Below are 19,307 nucleotides of genomic sequence, written 5' to 3' on the forward strand. Positions count from 1 at the left end.
TTGACCGTGTCAGACCAGATGTCACTGAAAATCGCTGACTCTTTCTTTAATCCCTCTCCTATTGCGGGAGTCGAGCCGGGCTCAGGTTGTGAGGAGGCCAAGTTGAAGTTCAAGTTGTTGTTGGAGTAAGAGCCGCCGCAGCAGCTCCGGGACCTTCTCCCGCGCTGCCGAACTGAGGGCGCCTGCCTGCGAGAGAGCGGAGAAAGTGCCGGCGCTCCTGCTGTACGATTGGCTGTTCGTGTCTCGTGGTTGTTTCTCGGCTGTATGATTGACTGTTTGTGTAGCCTTTTTGTAGGTAGAGGAAAACGGACTCTATTGAACCGTATCGAAAAAATACATCTCATGAATTTATCGTCGTTACTGTGGAAGATTTTATCGTGAAATTAATTGAGATTGTTTTGTCGTCTAGCCCTAATTTATAGATCTAAAATGTCATCTAAATCAAAGTGAGCTTCATTGCATTAAACTATATTAATGTTAATGTGGGTCTGATATCAGCAAATCGAATATTTTAAACTGACATTGTGAATATTTTTATGGCGATATCTTCATAACATCATGAAGTGGTTCCCAACATGGGGTACCAGCCCCGCACAGGGGGTCGCCAGAGATCAGGGGGGTCGTCAGTTCTAATATAACGTGTAACAAAAAATGACAGTATTTTATAATGTATTGCATCCTAACCCTAACCCCTAAAAAGCTTGAAAATGGAAACCAGGAATGAATATGGTTGGATTCCGGGTTCTCTGGGGAAATAACCCTGGGAACCTGTGGTTTCGAAGTGAAAGGCTTCAATATCCTGGAGATATGATACCTATGGAAGACAAGGAATAATATAATTATTGATATATAATTATTGATTATTGAAATGATCCCCCCATCTGTGCTGAATGGTCTCCACAGAAATTTATAGTGTGCGTGCGTGCGTGCGTGCGTGCGTGCGTGCGTGCGTGCGTGCGTGCGTGCGTGCGTGCGTGCGTGCGCATTCCCAGGGAGTGTTTTTGGCACATTTTGCTTTCGTGCACAGGGTTTGTTCAGCTTGTTTGTAGTGACACTGTCTATCCTCTTGGCATCAAACATTTACTAATTTATTCAGGTTAAGGTTATTAAAAAAATGAAAAAGTGCTAATGCTACAGTGTCACAAAGATAGGGCCAAATTTGGCCCACAGAGGGGTCCAATCTGGCCCGTGAGATAATTTGGGTAAATATATATTGATTTTATCTGATATATTTGATATGGCCTACTGTATATGTGTGCAGTTAGTACGGATAGAGCTGAATCAACCACATTTTAGTTTAAGCCTCTGAGATATTAGAGTCCAGTCACCATGAAAAATTCCCAAATACTGTACTTCCCAAAAATTAGTCTGAAAGCTCTGCTCTACTGTGTTTGTCAGGACTAAGCATGTCAATGTACCATCAGATTTTGCTCAACCCTAATTCCCACTGTTGCCTACTGGCTCATGCCCATGCCCAGTGTTTCAGTAGTTCACCTGCCTGGAACCACATTTAGAAATGGATGCATTGTACTTCCATGATGCATCAGAAGTTTTTCTGGTTATTTATTTGCTTATGTGCCCTGATTGACGCACAAGGAATGAGTCCTTTCTCCCAGTTTGTTGCGTCATCTGAGGTGGTTCTCTCTCCGCGAAACAGCCTGTGAAACTGAGGAATGCAGAGGGTGCGGGAAACACTTCAAACGAGACTGAAATACCTCACACAGAGGATTCGCTCCAGATCTGATGGAGGTAGATCGAGAAGAAAGAAGGTGGAAACAGACATATGTTATGTTCAGTAAAGGATTCTTATTACTCCCAAGGGACATAAGTCAAACAAATCGAATAAAGTGTTTTTTTCACAGATTCTCTGTGAAATCCAATGAAAAATAATGCACCAAGTCTTCTACCCTTCTACCCTGGGGGCTCTGTTCTGATAGACTTAGAAATGGTTTATTTGTCCTTTAAGAAAGTGGCTCTGGATCTTAGAGGAAACCCAAAGGGGCTTTGGGGCTTTTTGTCTGTTTCCCACTGAGTTGTGTGCTTCCTTTTTTCTCAGCATGCCTGTGGAAACTCACTCGATCCGACATAGATCGGTGCTGGGCCGGTTTCCAGCCGTGACGCTCGGGTCAGTAGAAGACGTAAGAGAGGGAGAAGCAGAGGACGATGAAGAGGAGGTGGAGGAAGGGGCGTGTCACCGCTGGCTGCGTCGCCTCTGCCCCTGCTGCTGCCCAAACAAACCTAATGAAGATGACATGGCAGACACAGTGGTGACGCTAGACGAGGTGGAGAAGGACGACAACGGCAATGGAGAGGAGCCGCACGCTGACCTCAGCGAGCTCAATGGTAACTGACACACAATCAAACTTCAGTCTCTCGTCCTGTTTTGGGTCCCTGAGAACAGGGACATCCAACCTTTTTTTTGCTTTGACAGTTTTAACAATGACATAATCCCATGACATGCCACTATCCTTTTAATGACTTAAAATGTCAGAAACATGTAAAACTGTGCTCATTATTATGGCCTACTAAAGCTGCTTTCACACATGCACTCTGGACAATGTCTGGACTATGTCCGGACCTGATTATCCAGACATTGTCCAGATTTACCCTTTCCCACATGTAGAAAAACTCCAGGGATTGTCCGTCTCAGACGCGTTTACACAACCTGGAAATAATCTGTTTGGTTTAGGCGAGGGGCGGAGCCTGGGTAGAGCAAGCAGGAGGCAGGACGTGACGCAATGACGCTACAGAGTTTTACAGCACACCCAAGATGGCGGACGGGGCTACGGACTTATCAGTAGTTGCATTTTTTTTTTTTGCGCTGATACTCCATGTAAGTGGAGGACGTATCCGCAAATTAAATGAGAGAGTGGAAAGGAATAATAAAGAAAACAGAAAGGAGTACGGAGCAATAGGCTTGGGCGATCGTGCAAAATTCTAATCCCACTTCTGGAACGGGGAGACCTTTTCTTTTCATTAGCACCTGCCCCTTCTAAAGTTTCCGTACGGAACTGTAGAAAGGGGGAGTGATATCCAGAGTAGTTTCTCAAGAGCTCTCAGTGGAGAGGGCGAGATCCTCCGCCCCCTCTCTCCCTCTCTCTGCTCCAGTTTCAGAACACGCTAAACTGTACGTACACTGTTTCAATGCTCTGATTTTTCCTGGCTGATAAAAAAAACCCAGTCTGTCATCAATGGCAGTCGCGATCGATGGAGTCGATCGCCGGTAGATGATTTAATCGTAAATCTTCCCAAGCCTAAGCAGCGGCTACGCTCTGCACGAAGATCCGCACAATGGTAAATCACTGCCGCATGATAGAGCTGTCATCAACACGTGACACACCCACTCGCTCACTGTGAATGATCCAGACAATCAACTGCTTCGTTCACACATGGACTTAATCTGACATTACCGTATTTTCCGCACTATAGGGCGCACTGGATTATAAGGCGCACTGTCAATGAATGGTCTATTTTCGATCTTTTTTCATATATAAAGCGCCCCGGACTATAAGGCGCATTAAGCGAAACAAAACAGTCAGATACTTCAGTCAGTCAAACTTTATTAAACATGTTCACAATAACTCTCAACATTGTTCAAACGTTAATGAGCGTATTCACAATAACTCCCAACCTTGTTCAGTTGTAACACGTAAAAAAAACCAGTGTGATACCGCTAAATCAAACGTTAGCGTATTCACAATAACTCTCAAAATTGTTCAGTTGTAACACGTTAATACAACACAATACACTCACTTTTTCAGTTCATTCCTCGTCCACAAATCCCTCAAATTCTTCATCTTCAGTGTCTGAGTTTAACAGTTGGGCGATTACGGCATCCAGCATGCCCGGATTCCCTCTGGTCGTTATCCGAGTCAGTGTCGTTGCTGTTACCTGGCAGTTCAGTGATGATTACTGGACCCTGTTTTCTCCACAGTGCGGTTCACAGGGATATCAAAGATGAGGGAAACCTCGTCCATGTTGGTGATTTGCTCTGGCCGGATGTTCTTTTCAGTGATCTTGTTTTTGAAAGTGGCCAGCTTTTCTTCATAATCTTTTGGCAGTTGCTGCGAGACGGTAGTTCGTGTGCGGATGGAGAGATTACGTCTTTTCATAAAACAAAAGCACCAAGAAGGAACGCCTCGAAAGTCATTGATATTCCTGTCCCGTGCTAACGCTGTTGCCTTCAGTCGAATAGAGACTGTAGAGACGCTTCTACCTGCTGCTCTCTGTTCAATAACCCACTGTTCAATTTTGTCCTCTAACTGTAGCCATCTCGCTTTGTTCCCTCGGAAACTCTGTGTGGTCTTCTTTACTTGGCGCAGGTCATCTTCTTGCTTCCTCCACTTCCGTACCATTGATTCATTAATGTTGAATTCTCTCGCAGCTGCTCTATTCCCATGTTCTACTGCGTGACTGATAGCCTCGAGTTTGAAGTCCGCGTCGTAAGTGTGTCTAGTGACATGTGCCATTTTGGGGTCATACACACACACTGTAATATTATGGTGAAGCACAGTATGTATTACTCCGCGACGCTCCTGACTACGGTAGCCGTAATGCTGCAAGCGGTGCGGCTTTGTAGTTTACCAAAGTCATACTAAAACATGTTGACAGAGCGCCGTGTACCACACAAAATCGCTTCGAGGTCAGTAAGCACAACCAGAATTAATCTATATATAAGGCGCTCCGGATTATAAGGCGCACTGTCGTTTTTTGAGAAAATTAAAGGCTTTTAAGTGCGCCTTATAGTCCGGAAAATACGGTACTCTGACTTTGTACTAAGGTGCTGGCGGGGTAATGTTCTGGTTAAATGGTTCTGACATTTGCATTCACACATATAGCTGATCTGGGTAAAGTCAGGATAATTTCAGGTTTACAGTGCACGTGTGAAAGCAGGTAGGTAGCGATGCAGGACTTGCAAATGATTTTTTCATAGTGAACAAATATTTTAAATGACTTGGGAGTCTGGAGTCACTCCGGCAAAAGAGTGGGCGAGCGAGACGACTCACAAACTGGAAATAATTGCTGAACAAAATTAAAATCCAAGGAAAAACACACCAAGGCATTTTACACAATAAATATTGAATGTCACTGGCTACTGGCTTTACACATTTCACCAAAGTAAATCATTTTGACGGAATTAAATGATTCCTGTGAGAATTCCATTCACAACTCAGAGCTGAAACTTCTCTTCTGAGTCTGGTTCATTTTATTCAGACACACTCCCAGCTGGTTCCACATCAGCAGTGACTGGACATGAGGTCTTAAGGGACCTCTTTTGGGCTCAGTCGATGAACCGTGAGGGAGTCTACAGACATTCTTAAAACTACCAAACCCAAACCCAGCAGACATGCTGCATGCCATGTAACTTTATATTTTACACACCAGCCATTATTGAATCAAGTGAAAAAGCCAAAACAAATAATCAAAACCCCAAAACCACTGACATCAGTTTTGCATTAACAATATCAATAGGGCTCCCATCCCTTCGAGTCTGGACCACGAATAATAATAATCATGACAATAATTATAATAACAATATTACCAATTTAGATTGACTTTCAAGGAACCCTAAGACACCAAAAAATGTATGATGAGAAAATTTGAAATTTGAAATTGCACATTAATACACACACACACACGCACACACACTCTCTCACTCTGAACTCTGTGTATTTTCCCTCCAGACCTCCTGCTCAGAGTGCGCTCCGTTGACCTGATGAAGGGGAAGTTTGAGCAGAATCGCAGGCAGCATCACACGGAGCGTTTCCACGGCGATGAGCTCATTGTGCGCCGTGGGCAGAGGTTCACCCTGCAGCTCGTGCTGACGCGGCCCTTCAGCCCCAAAAAGGACATGCTGCACCTGGAGCTCCAGACCGGTGAGTCACATAAGATTTGATTTATTTTTATTTTGTTTCATTTTGTGTTATTTTGTGTTGTTTTGTCGAGGGTTTGAGGAGGCTGAAGACGTTAAATGAGACACGAAGAACTGATTGTTGAACCGCTCGGACTGAACAATCTGGTGATCACAACAACAGTGAATAAGAGGAAATGGTTTTGACATCAAATCCAGTGCAAATTGAGTACAAGTACTTTTCTTTTTTTACTTAAGTACCCTTTTAAAGTATCTGTATGTATTTGAGACTTGATTTTTACTCCACTGCGTTTCAAAGAAAATGTCTATATTTTGACTCTGCGACATTTCTAACACTGTCTTGTTACTTTGGGTTTTTTTAATGCAGAATTCATATCTCTATATATTTATTTATATCAAAAGCAGGCATTGGATCTATCAACCTGCTGATCATGATAATTGATCAGCTCAAAATCCTTGTAAATTACTATGACTCCACCTTTAGTATTTTATTGTAAATTATCATCTGGATCTGCATGAATTTAAAAAAGGCTCAGTAGTACTTTATGAAGTATTTTAGACTCTGTTATATCAGGATACTGGGTATGACAAGTACTTTTACTTTTAATACTTTAATTATGTTTAAGGGAAAGTACTTATATATATATCTTTTAGGAGAAATATCAATGTGGTACTTTTTACTACACTTTTACTCGTTGAAGAATCATTTTGACTCAGGGTATTTTTACTTTTTACTTTTACTTTTTTACTTTAGTAAATGCTAATTAAATGAAAATACTTATATATGCTGTATAATTAATACTAAAATGTGAAAAGGTGAGATTGTAAAATCAGGCACTTTATATGGTTTCAAAGTTCGCAGAGCACATGATGCTTCAGCAAGGCTATCATGGGATTAAGTGTGTGTGTGTGTGTGTGTGTGTGCGTGCGTGCGTGCGTGCGTGCGTGCGTGCGTGCGTGTGTGCGTGTGTGTGTGTGTCATGCTTCTAATTAAAAAAAAGAAGGAGAAGAAGAAGAAGCAGTAGCAACCCTGCAGCTCGTTCTGATGTAGTTTTGATCTCAGTTTGTGGGTCTACGTGTGTGCATACGTTTGACATTTGGAACGAATCAGAAACCCCCGGAGGAAGCGTCGCCATGGTGACAATTAGGGATTCATGTGTTTATTTGCAGAGTTTGGCTGAATTTGGAGTGATTTGGAGAGACTGTTGAGGAGACTGTTTTGTGATTTTTAGTAATTTAATTATTCACTGATTTGCACTGTACAAAGGACACTGGCTTTCATTTTTATGTATGTATGTGAACAGGATTTATATTATCCAAACATTTGTATTTTTCACATATATCACATGTATTTTTTCAACTATTTCACAAATAATTATTAGTTTCGCAGGAGATTTCTTATTTAAATTTAAGTCGACCCATTTCACATGAACAACTGTCCTCTTTTAATTATATGCGCTGCATGACGTGAGTGTTCAGGGCAGCTGATAAAACCTGATAAAATAAAATGAAATAAAATTAGCTTTCAGGTGTTTCAGAATAAATACAGAATAAGAATTCTGCAGGTTGGTGGTGTAAGGATTATTCACCGTTTTGTTATTCAGGAGGTGCTGTGGCTCAACTTGAATATTTTTCTTCAAAAGTATAAGTAACAGACTTAAAGAAGTTAAGGAAATATGATTTAGTAAATTGATAAAGTTTACATTTCAAGACAGGAATGTAATTTTTTATTATAATGGCCATAATGATTATGTATTAACTTTTATTATGACATAATTATCAATAATACAATAACAAACTTTTTTACATCCATATTCACAAACATATAGTATTAGGGATCCAGCTCACAGGGCTGGAACACTATTGTTTTTGTTCCGGTTTTTATTATTATTTTTCTCCTTGGCATTTTTCTGGCTGAAAGTGTCTGGCGCACAGCAATCGCCAAACCCACGGACATGAATTTTGATTTAATTGGATTCTAGGCTTTGGCGACTGGAAAAATATATCGGCTATTGGCTGAGTTGATTGGCGGTTGTTTTTTTATTTTTTTGGGGCGGTGTTTTTGGGTGATTTTTCTCCTTTTAATTTGCTAATTTAATGACCTGTAAAGCGCAACTCAAAGCGTGCACGAATAGGAACTGATATTCCGCATCACCGCTTTAACAACACCCGGTGCTTTTCTGTCCTTCTTCCCGTCTGGAGAAATCCACAAAAATAACAAATAAATTACAGTAAACCCCGTTTCCAGCTCATTCTGAAACGGGCTGTCTCACTTTCTTTCTTCCGTTGCGTTGCAATATATATTACAATCTCATATTAATCTCATCATAATCTCAGGAAGATTTCAATGTACTTTCTTTCCTTAGTTTCTTACTTGTATGGAAAATAAAGAATGTAAACCTAACTCAGATAATTAGAGTGAGGTTTTTTTAAATATCTCATCCAGACAGTTCGGACGGTTCCCAGCTCCTGTGCCTGTTTATTTTAGTTCTACTTATTTTCCTCTGTTTCCTACATGTATGAAACAAAATGTTTTGAACACAACTGAGTTAAGGGACTGTTCCGTTCAGTCCCATTCCAAAAAAATTTGTCTCCACTGTCCCGTGCCGTGTCACGTGGTTTTCTGTTGCTTTAGGACTCAGTTTAGTAAAAACTGGATGTTTTTGTGAAAACACTTTACTTGTAAATAATACATTTGCCGCATTACATGACATTTTACCCCCCCATAGCATATATCGACAATTGTCGGTTGACGGTTGCTGGTCATCTTTGACATCTTTGACATATGACCTTGGATTTGGGGCAGGTGTGTATTGGTTGCTTTGCACCGGATCTGTGCAAGGTCGAGACGAGTGGGAGCCAATGCTGCGTTCCATGGGAACTCTAAAAATTGTAACTCTTGTTGGTAGGAAGTAATGCTGCATTCCATGGGAACTCTGAAAATTGTAATTTGGCTCGATAGGAAGTGATGCTGTGTTTCAGGGCAATTTGGAAAACTGTAATTCGTGACAAACGTGACTAGCCCGGACCCCGTGCATTACTGCCTGCAGCTATATTTCAAGATTCTAGATTAAAGATTCAAGAGGTTATTTGTCACATACATCTCTAAAACAATTTGAAACAGAAGAACGGCAGAAGCCATAAACACAGTTACATCTCGTTAGTATGTTTCATCCAAATCGATCGACATACACGGCAGAAATTAGTGAAAAACCGACCAAATTTGACCCCAAGTATCCAGGTGGTCGTGCTTGACCGACATGCCACTGTTTGTAAACAAAATGAACGAGATGAGATTGCCAGTAAGACCATTTATGACGTCTTCATTCGGTGTACTATAAATGTGCTGTAAACTGTTCTGGTTCAGAATGTACATTGGCACCATGTTCAGTGTGCGGTGTAGAATCTGTTGCTCTGTAGTGGTTAGAGATTACAAACTAGCTGTTTGTGTATATATTTATGTACCTTCTTATTGGTAGATATCTGTGGATCTGTTCGATTGATATTTTATTCCTTTGGTCTTTTACTTACTTTGCCGGATTTATGAAAAATTAAAAAAACAGTCCACAAAAACTTGTGACTACGTCGAAATCGAGTGCACTCTAATGTACAAGTGAGTAATGGATCCAGCGACACGTTGGAAGAATAGGAGCCATGATATGGTAATTACTACGACTACTACGACGTTTTTTGTATTTCATGGAAACGTAACTTATTGAAAATGGAATTCAAGGAAAAAAACTCACCATTAAAATTACTGGGTGACGCAGTGTTCCAGGAATGATCATAATTCTTAAAACACATGAAACATGCAGACGTAACTCCATGTTGATTGGTCCAGACGTTAGTCTGGTTTGTAACTTTTGTAACTTGTGATGCATTTCACAGAAACCAAAAGACTATTATGTACATAAAAGGAATAAACAGGATCCCGTGTATTGCTGCCTTCAGCTATATTTAGTTGTTAGTTATTTATTGTTATTGTTCTGGGAAAATTCTCAGAATTTTGAAATCTAAAACTATCTGCAACACAAACTTCGGCAGTATACAATACGAATACAGTTTACGTCTTGTTTAAAGCGGTATGTCTTAAACACCTTGTGGTTGAAGTTTCATCCAAATCCATCCACAGGCGGAGCATTAAGTAGCGAAAACCTGACCAAATTTGATCGATATCACTCAAAACGGATCGGGAAATTAGGACCCGGAAAATTATAAATAATCACAGGAAGTCGTCATCGAGTCATTACGTCACTCCGTCATTGTTGCCTGACACGGCACCAAGAGGTCACCTGTCCGTCACTGTCCGTATTTCCACAGACAACACAATGATTTATAACAATTAGAAGTTCTGGTTTACAGGCAAACAAGTACATGTTGTTTTGAAGACGGGAGGGTTGCGCTCTGGGGGGAGCCGATGCTGCATTAAATGTAAATTCGGAAAATCGTGCTGCGTTTCAGAGAACTTGGTAAATTGTAATACGAACCAATCACAACTTAACTGGACCCCGTGTATTGCTGCCAGCAGCCATATTTATTATTATTATTACTATTATTATTATTATAGCAATAATCAGTGTCCCTGCAGGGCTCCTTCCCACCGTGTCCAAGGGGACGCATGTCATCGTCCCCCTGGTGGACAAGCTGCAGCATGACCGCTGGGAGGCCAAGATAGTGGAGACGTCCAAAAACCGCCTCCAGTTGTCCGTCAACTCATTGCCGACGGCAACGATCGGCCGTTACCGGCTCAGTGTAGTGACGTCCGGAGGCGCGGGCGACGCCACGTCTACGCACAAGACGAAGGACGACATCTACATGCTGTTCAACCCCTGGTGTGAAGGTAAGAACCCTTGCTTTATTCTGCCCCCCATTACAATCATCATAATAATCAGGAAATTAATACATTAACATAGAATTATGATTTGAAATCATTTTTAAACTAGTATAGTTAAAGAGCTTCCACTAAAAAAATGTTCCATAACAACTTAGTTAACCATTAACCCGAAAAAAAAAAAAACTACGCACCCTATATATGACTAATCAATTTCCTGTAGTTAAACTTAAATTGGGCATTTATGTTAGTCATGAAATAGGACACTGAATTTGACGTTAGGTTCAAGTCTTCCATTGTAGTTTCTATGTTGTGTCACCAGACAAAGCCAATAGCTAGTGATACAAGGGATGTGAAACCAGGAGGTGAAGTGGTTGTCCGTAGCAACAGTAGTTATTAACACATCAGCAGTTATTATTCAGAAATAACTGACCACCTATCACCACTGTTGACCAATCAGAAACCGGTATTCCACAGAGCCGTGTAATACATAATCAGACTAAAGAAATAAGACGCCTGCATATCTGGATATTTGCTGTCAAGTTTACGCCTAACGTGCACTCATTTTGGGGGTATCAGATTGTAATCAGATAAATAGAATCAGAAAGATTTAGCCAAAAGCAAATTCAAAACTCATTCATCAGTTCAACTCCAAACTAATGAAACTCACCAGCGCCCACTGATGGAGGGTAGATTGGATGTGGGGGGATGGAAGTCCACGGTATTAAGTAACATTTTGACAGAGAAAAGTCACATGTACTCAATATACATTTTTAATGATGAGTGTAACTGCAGTTACGTCTTGATGTCAGGTGTAAACAGGGTTAGTCTGACTGAACATGGAGTCCAATAAGGGCTGATGTTGATCTGGGATTTGGGATTTTCAATCGACTGGACCAACTGCAGAGAGGTTTCAGGTGTATTGCGTCAAGATAAGTATCCACTTATCCACTTATGGTGCGATGCTGACATCGCACCATCACCATCCTCCACCCTCCACTCTGTGATGGAGTGGAGGTTTCACTGAGTGCTTCCCCCTTTTTTATTTCTGTCTATTGTGATCTGACATGGTTGAAATCTCCTTCATCCTCAATCTCTGGTTTTTCTCTGCGGCTGGAACGTCCTCCCCTTGCGTGAACAAATCCACTCAAATGTTATCTGCTCCAGTGCGTCTAATCTAACCGGAATCTGAGGCACGAAACTACAGTGTGTTTGATGTTCATCTCCCCGCTAGGTGCCGATAAGGGAATCACAGTTCCACTCAGTAGTTTCATTTAGGGACTCTTCTGGGATTCTCCAGAATTTTAATTTGTATGTGCACGAGTGGATTAAATGGATTGCAACAGGCTGACGGGCCCCATCCAAATTACACTCTTCTGGGTATTTGGGCGTTTACCCCAATTAAAAGTAACCTATTTATAGACCTTGTCATGAAAATTTAATTGGGTTGTGCGTGATTTGAAAAATGAGGAAAAAAATTGTATAAAAAAAACTAACCAAATGATTTGAAAATATTTGTGTGTTTTCAAAATATTGACATAAAAAACAAACAAATAATAAATATGTCAATAAATATTTTTTCATAAATAAATAAGTAAAAATAAAAAACACATGAAATTATATAAATATATATATATATACAATATATATACAGTATACAGTATATATGAATAAAGTATAAAATGGGTGTTTTCTGGCCTCATATAGACCCTGGGCAGCTGCCTGGTTTTCTTGCGTCCAGGCTGCATGTGTTGGCATGTTTTGGGCCTTTGTTACTTCTAACCACCCAGTTTCTGTTGATCACTGTTTCAGATGATGCTGTGTTCATGGACGAGGAGGAGGAGAGGCAGGAGTACGTCCTGAACGACGTGGGACGACTCTATTACGGCACCGAACAGCAAATAGGCGTCAGAACGTGGAACTTTGGACAGGTAAGAGAGCTGCATGGGTTACCTATATGGAGGTGTGGTTTATCTGTATGTGGGTGTAGTTTACCCATGTGCAGGTGTGGTTTACCTGTATTTGGGTGTGGTTTTGAGAGATTGAGGTGTGGTTTATCTGTACTGTTCTTTTGCTCCATCAGTTTAGTGAAGGGATGCTGGCGTCCTGTCTCTACGTCCTGGAGAACAGCGGAACGCCGGAGTCGGGCTGGGGAGACCCTGTCAACGTGGTGCGAGTCGTGTCAGCCATGGTGAGATACTCACCTCAAACACACACTCATGCTAATATATTTGATCAGACCAGCAGGGATGGAGCTCTAAACCAGATCCGGGCCACAGGCCAGACTGACCCGTGAGGGAGGGCTCCATCTCGCCTGTGGATTTAGTAAACAATGAAGATTGAGTATCGCAGATGATTAGATTTTGTAAACAATGCTTTTCATGCTTTTTTTTACTGGAGTATATTTTGGAGAGAAGGCAGCTTTGCTTTCTCAGCTCCAGCTCCTCCTGGCAGCATGTTGAAGTATCCCTGAGCAAGTCACTGGACCCTCTTACCATTCCCAATGGTATAAATTGAGTAAATTCAATGAGTAAAATTGCCACCTTGCATGGCTGCCTTCCCCATCGGTATCCTTCTGAATTCCCCTTTGGGGATTAATTAAGTTGTATCTTATCTCATCTTATCTTATCTTATTTTAGATAAACTCCCCAGATGACCGAGGCGTCCTTGAGGGGAACTGGTCTGGAGATTACTCGGCTGGAACTCCACCCACAGCCTGGAGCGGCAGCATGGAAATCCTGAAGAGCTACCACCAGAGCGGCGGCGTTCCCATTAAGTACGGCCAGTGCTGGGTGTTCTCTGGAGTGACCACCACAGGTAAGCCATGTTGTTTATGGAGGAGGAAACAGACACACAGGACGAGTCTACATTGGTGTTAAAGTGATCAGATTGTCGGAAAGTGATTGGCTTGTCCATCCTCTTCCATTGGATTAGCTAATTCACAGCAGTTGCCTTTCACTTCTTGTGTCTGGCGCACCCTGCCACCAATAACAGCGTATAGAGGAGCACATGCATAACACAAATACATTGAATAGCTTACAAAGTGCCAGCTAAATAATGTATAAAATATTGTATTTTTTAACAAAATAATCCTATGGATTACCGCTTTGATATTTAGAACCAGGCAAAAAAACAAGTACATTGGCGTAATCACAGCATGGTGACTGGAAATTGAACAGAAACACTGTTCAACATACAACAAAAGAGATTTCAAATAAACAAAAATAAGTAATAGTTAATCATTTCAAAGATTTTATGGCGAACTTTTGTGGTAAATAAAATTGATTTGTCAATATATATTGAAAGTTATATGTTGAAAATTTATAAATAATACACTTTTATTAATTTTACACTAATATAACAAATGTAGTGTGATATGGACCTGTAATTAATATTCAGAGTTCAGTTTGGACACAACCGAATTTTAAATAAATTTGTAAAAAAATGTTGTTAATGGCAGCACGGGCGGAGACATAATAATAATAATAATAATAGATAATAATAGATCTTTATTGTCCACCGTGGTGGAAATTTGTCTTCGGCTCACAGGGCAGTAGCTCTCAGGGAACGGAGTTCTTTTACATTCAGAAATTATTACAGGATATATCAGATAAATCCCCAACTACATCTTAATCAAACAATGAATGTTTATTTATAATTACATACTTTAATACTTAAGTTAAAGCATTTAGGACAGAAACATACACCTGGGAAATGAAGGCTGCTATGGGAAGGGGAGGATATTGACTGAGAGGGATTGTATTTAATTGTGCTTTAATGCACTACTAATCTATTCTAAACTGAATAATAAAATAAAGCGATCCCCATGCCACACAAACATCATGCTCACCATGAGCTGTACCAGAGATCTGGGGTTACTGGGTTCGCCTATTCCTGGATCACCGTGTCGGTTCCGATGGGTCGTCTCAACTTTGTTACCGGATCGGCTCTGGGTCTAGTCCGAAACTGCAAGAAGGGTCAGGGAACCTTCCGTATTGTCGGGTTCTGAAACGAAGAGATGTGGCGAATGTGTTCAGCAGGAGTTCTTCCAGCCTCAACCTGTAGGGCTTGGTGGTGGCTTCGGAGGATCGGGTGCGATTGTTTAATGCAGGTCAGGCGTCTCGTCTAAAATTGTCAGAGGGTCTCTGCAACCTGGCTGAATCGCGGTGAGGAACGTGGTTTCAAAGGAACAAAGAAAAAGACAGGGTAGAGTGCCACCCCGCCAGGTGAAGTAAAAGAAGAGTCCCTTTGGGTTAACATCATGGTCACAAGAAAGCAGAGTCCTTGGGGGAGGAGCCACGGACGAGCGGTTGTGTTCAAGATTTTTTATGTCCTCCCCAGGGGCGAAACCGGACCTACTTTAATGGCCATTGGTCTGGGGGTTCATGAGGGGTTTCCCATTAGTCATAAAATTCTCGTAGGGCTCGCTGTTCGTTTGCTATGGAGGCGGGCGTTAAAAACCCTATGCTATAATCTGAATTGTATGTCTCTTTCAATCCTTAATCGCTGTATTACGTTTGTCAAATGTTTGTCAAATACATCTTGAAATAAAAGGAGACTAAATTGCACACGTGAATACATCTTTGGAATTCAAGAATCTGATTACACACATGAATGAATATTTAGAATGCAAGAACATAAATACATGTGAATCTTTGGGATGCAAGAAGGACAATCGTACGCGTCACATCTTTTAATTCCACAGATAAAAATCACACACAGAATGAACCTTTGAAATGTATAAAGATGAATGAGTTTCACATGGTTGAAATCTGGGTATGGGTATAACCAACGGTGACCGCTATGGGGGGCGTCCTTGCTCAGCAAATGGAAGGAGAGTTTAAGGACATCATATCATAACTTTGTTATTATACATCTCCCAGTCGGGAGTGGTATTGTTCTTTGCACATCACCCAAGGAAAAATGTTACAGTGGTTACACATTGATTAAGATAGATTTTCAGTCCGATCACTCTTTTAGGGAAACAGAGTTCAGGTCATGTAAATCTCCTAGGCTAAATAACACACAGTTCACTGACCCAGCCATTTGCGCTGGGGTCCTTGCTGTTCTCAGTAAGAGAAGGTTTCAACAGACAAGAGAGAAAGAGACAAAAGACCATAGATTACTGTGTCTGCTATTTTAGCCAACTCCAACTGTTAATTGGCCTGATCTAACAGGATCGTTGTCTTACTGTGGGCGTCAGAGGTGGGGGAGCATATTCTCTCTCAAGTCCAGTGCGGCCTCTCATTACACAAGTCATAGATACCTTTTTAAGAAAATCTTTATCTGTCCTGTCACTTCTGGGTTTGCTACATAATAGAATCTTGCAGGTGAAAGGTAACTAGATTTTACTCTTGAACAGTTTTAAATGGCTAACTCCATTTCTTGAAGGCAGGATGTGTATAGGGCTTAATGTTGAGTTTGAGTTGGTATTTCAGCCAAATTTGGGCTAAATTCCTCAATCAGGAAATCCGGATTACTACCAGTCTATGGTACTATCCAGAGGTGGTAGTAACTAGTATTCAGTTATATGTCGTTTAGTAATCCTCCTCCTCTCCTCGGCAGTGCTGAGGTGTTTGGGTCTTCCCAGTCGCAGCGTGACCAACTTTAACTCTGCCCACGACACCGATGTCTCCTTGACGACCGACGTTTTCTTAGACGAGAATCTGGACCCGTTGGATCACCTCAATGCCGACTCCATCTGGTGAGAAACTAACGTAGGAGTAGTTTTACTCAAGTACTACACATAAGTTACGTTACGTGACATATTTGTACTATAAGGTGTCTTATAGTAGTAATACTTTTATTCCACAATTTTTTAAAGTAAAATTGTTAATCTCTACTCCACGCGAGTTATATGACATATGAAAGTACTCATTCATTTTTATACAAGCAAAAACTCAACATTAAAATACAATTATATATAATACAATATTAAAATTTAATTGTAATAATAGTATTACAAATATAATACAATTTTGTTTATAATAGTATTTTTAGGAATTACAATTAAAATAAAAAATATGACTGGACCATTAGATTCAAGTTTCAGGATGTTTATTGATCACATAGTTATACATACGAGCAAACATATAAACAGTGAAATGTCATTGCAACGCACCCAGGGATTATGCACAATAAGTACTTAGTGACGCTATAGCTAACTAATTGACTAACTAACTAATCTTACTGAACTAACAGATTCCTAAAACGTAATTCAGTTAATAAATAGAATAAAACAAAAGTAAAAGGGTAATATAATAAAGGGGAATACAAAACTGTGAACAAGAGAAATAGACTATTATGTACATACAGATATGTGGAGTAGAGTGGCATGTGAATAAAGAGAGATAGTGTGTGTTGAGATATACAGTACAGTTATACAACAGTATGGCACAGCAATACAGTAACAGTACAGAATACAGTAAAGCATGCAACATACGGTACACTAAGGCAGTGGGGTCTGTGTCTCAGTCAGGGCCCCTGGTGAGTTCAGCATTGACAGTCCTTATGGCTTGCGAGAAGAAACTCCGTCTCAGTCTTTCTGTTCTCACTGTGTGACTGTGGAGGCACTTGCCTGACCGAAGCAGCTGGAACAGTCTTTTGTTGGGCTAGTGAAGATCCTTCATTATCCTGCGGGCTCTGCTACTACACCTACTGTAGGGAAGGGAGGGTAGTTTCAGTGGTACGTTTGGTTGAACGCACCACCCTCTGCATCCCTGTCCTAAGCAGTACAGTTCCCAAACCAGGCAGTGATGTTGCCTGTCAGGATGCTCTCCACTGCTCCAGAGTAGAAGGACTTGAGGATCCTCACCGAGACCCTGAATTTCTTCAGCTGCCTGAGGTGGTAAAGACGCTGTCTCGTCTTTCTCACCAGAGTGTCTGTATCTATAGTACATGTTATGTCCTCCACGATGTGGACTCCCAGGAACTTGAAGCTGCCCATCTTGTCAACAGAAGTGCCATTAATCACCAACGGCGTGTGCGTCCACGGTTGTAATCCTCTCCTAAAGTCCAGAATCAGCTCCGTAATTTTGCTGACATTCAGGAGGAGGCTGTTGTCCTGGTATCAGAGTGACAGGTCAGCCACCTCCTCACAGTAGGCCTTCTCGTTGGCGTTGGTGATCAGGCCCACGACAAGGGTGTTGTCAGCAAACTTGATGATGATGTTGGAGCTGGACCTGGCCACACACTCATGTGTGTACAGGGAGTACAGTAGGGGGCTGAGGACGCAGCCCTAAGTGGAGGCTGCTGGATGTGCGCCTCCCCACCCTAACCACCTGGGGCCTAGTTGTGAGGAAGTCCAGGATCCAGGCACACAGCTGAGTGTTCAGTCCTAGCTCCCGCACCTTGACGGCCAGTCTGGTGGGGACTATGGTATTGAATGCCGAACTGTAAACAATAATAATGCACGTGCCTTGTTCGCTACTGTCGACAGGCTAACAAACCCTCCTGTGTCAGTAGCCTCTGAACTTCTATCCACCAGGGACTGCAATGAATTTGCCTCCTTCTTCACCAACAAAATTCTGAAAATTTGAAACGCAGTCATTTCTGCCATATCAGGTAAATCAGTAAATGTGCTCTCCCTGTGTCCTAAAAAAAAAATCTATTCAAATACCATGACCATGACACCAGGGCCTATATCAAACCTCCCGTTTTTAAGTAAAATCATTGAAAAAGCTGAACAATTTCTTGGCACTACACAACTGTTTTGATGTGTTCCACTCAGGATTCACCACACCATAGCACTGAGACGGCCATTGTTAAGGTGTTCTATGACATCCATCCAAACATAAGACAGTGGCAGAATTTCAGTCTTAGTATGACTCATTTTCAGTCAGTCTCAGTGCTGCATTAAGGTCTCCATATTCTTTTCTCTCTCCTTCTGCAGGAACTTCCATCTGTGGACTGACTGCTGGATGGCACGCCCTGACCTGCCGGTGGGCATGGGTGGCTGGCAGGCGGTGGATGCCACGCCTCAGGAGACTAGCCAGGGCACATTCCGCTGCGGCCCGGCCCCCCTGGTTGCCGTGCGCAGTGGCCAGGTCTACCTGAAGCACGACACGCCCTTCGTCTTTGCTGAGGTTGGTACCGTGTAGGAATAAAGACACTCAAAGAATAGGGTCACTGTTTTTCCAACCAAGGCCTCATTTAAATGTTGAATTCTCTTTATAGCTGTTCATAGCACAACCTGAATGGATTACTCTAGAACAACTGACCACTCTGCTGCAGCTTCTCAATGGGCTTGGAAACCTGATAAAATTCATGCTTTGGGAATATTTTTTGTATAAAATATAACGTCTATATTGTCAATTTAATGAGGCGATTTCATGTTTTTTTCCAAAGACTTTTTGATTAAGGTACCAGATGAGTGGAAGCCAACAGATAAACATGGAATTGTGTGCACACAGACAAGAATGAAATTAATAGAAAGAAATTAACTCATAACCTCCACAATGAATCCTGTAAAGCTGCAGCTTCATTTAAGGTCCCAGGAAATAAAAATTGTATTTTCATTATTGTTTCTCCTTTTATGGGCGCTCAGTTTACACTTATTTAACACCATTAAAAACATGTTAATTGTCAAATACAGCATTTTTTTGG

General features: G+C 41.4%; 1 protein-coding gene across 1 annotated transcript in view; it reads left to right on the top strand.

Moving 5' to 3' along the window:
- Positions 1 to 2,057: 2,057 nt before the first annotated feature.
- LOC307248058 (protein-glutamine gamma-glutamyltransferase K-like) overlaps positions 2,058 to 19,307 on the top strand; it is a gene marked incomplete at both ends in the record, with an annotated part of 23,503 nt that continues 6,253 nt past the window's right edge. The window contains 8 exons of the mRNA XM_080024262.1: positions 2,058 to 2,343; positions 5,685 to 5,876; positions 10,461 to 10,712; positions 12,516 to 12,634; positions 12,787 to 12,894; positions 13,343 to 13,520; positions 16,269 to 16,407; positions 18,595 to 18,798. Of these exons, the coding sequence (XP_079880388.1) occupies positions 2,058 to 2,343; positions 5,685 to 5,876; positions 10,461 to 10,712; positions 12,516 to 12,634; positions 12,787 to 12,894; positions 13,343 to 13,520; positions 16,269 to 16,407; positions 18,595 to 18,798 (1,478 nt within the window). The remainder of the gene's footprint in view (positions 2,344 to 5,684; positions 5,877 to 10,460; positions 10,713 to 12,515; positions 12,635 to 12,786; positions 12,895 to 13,342; positions 13,521 to 16,268; positions 16,408 to 18,594; positions 18,799 to 19,307) is intronic.

The sequence above is a fragment of the Zeus faber genome (assembly GCF_960531495.2).
Source record: "Zeus faber genome assembly, chromosome: 1".
Classification (NCBI taxonomy): Eukaryota; Metazoa; Chordata; class Actinopteri; order Zeiformes; family Zeidae; genus Zeus; species Zeus faber.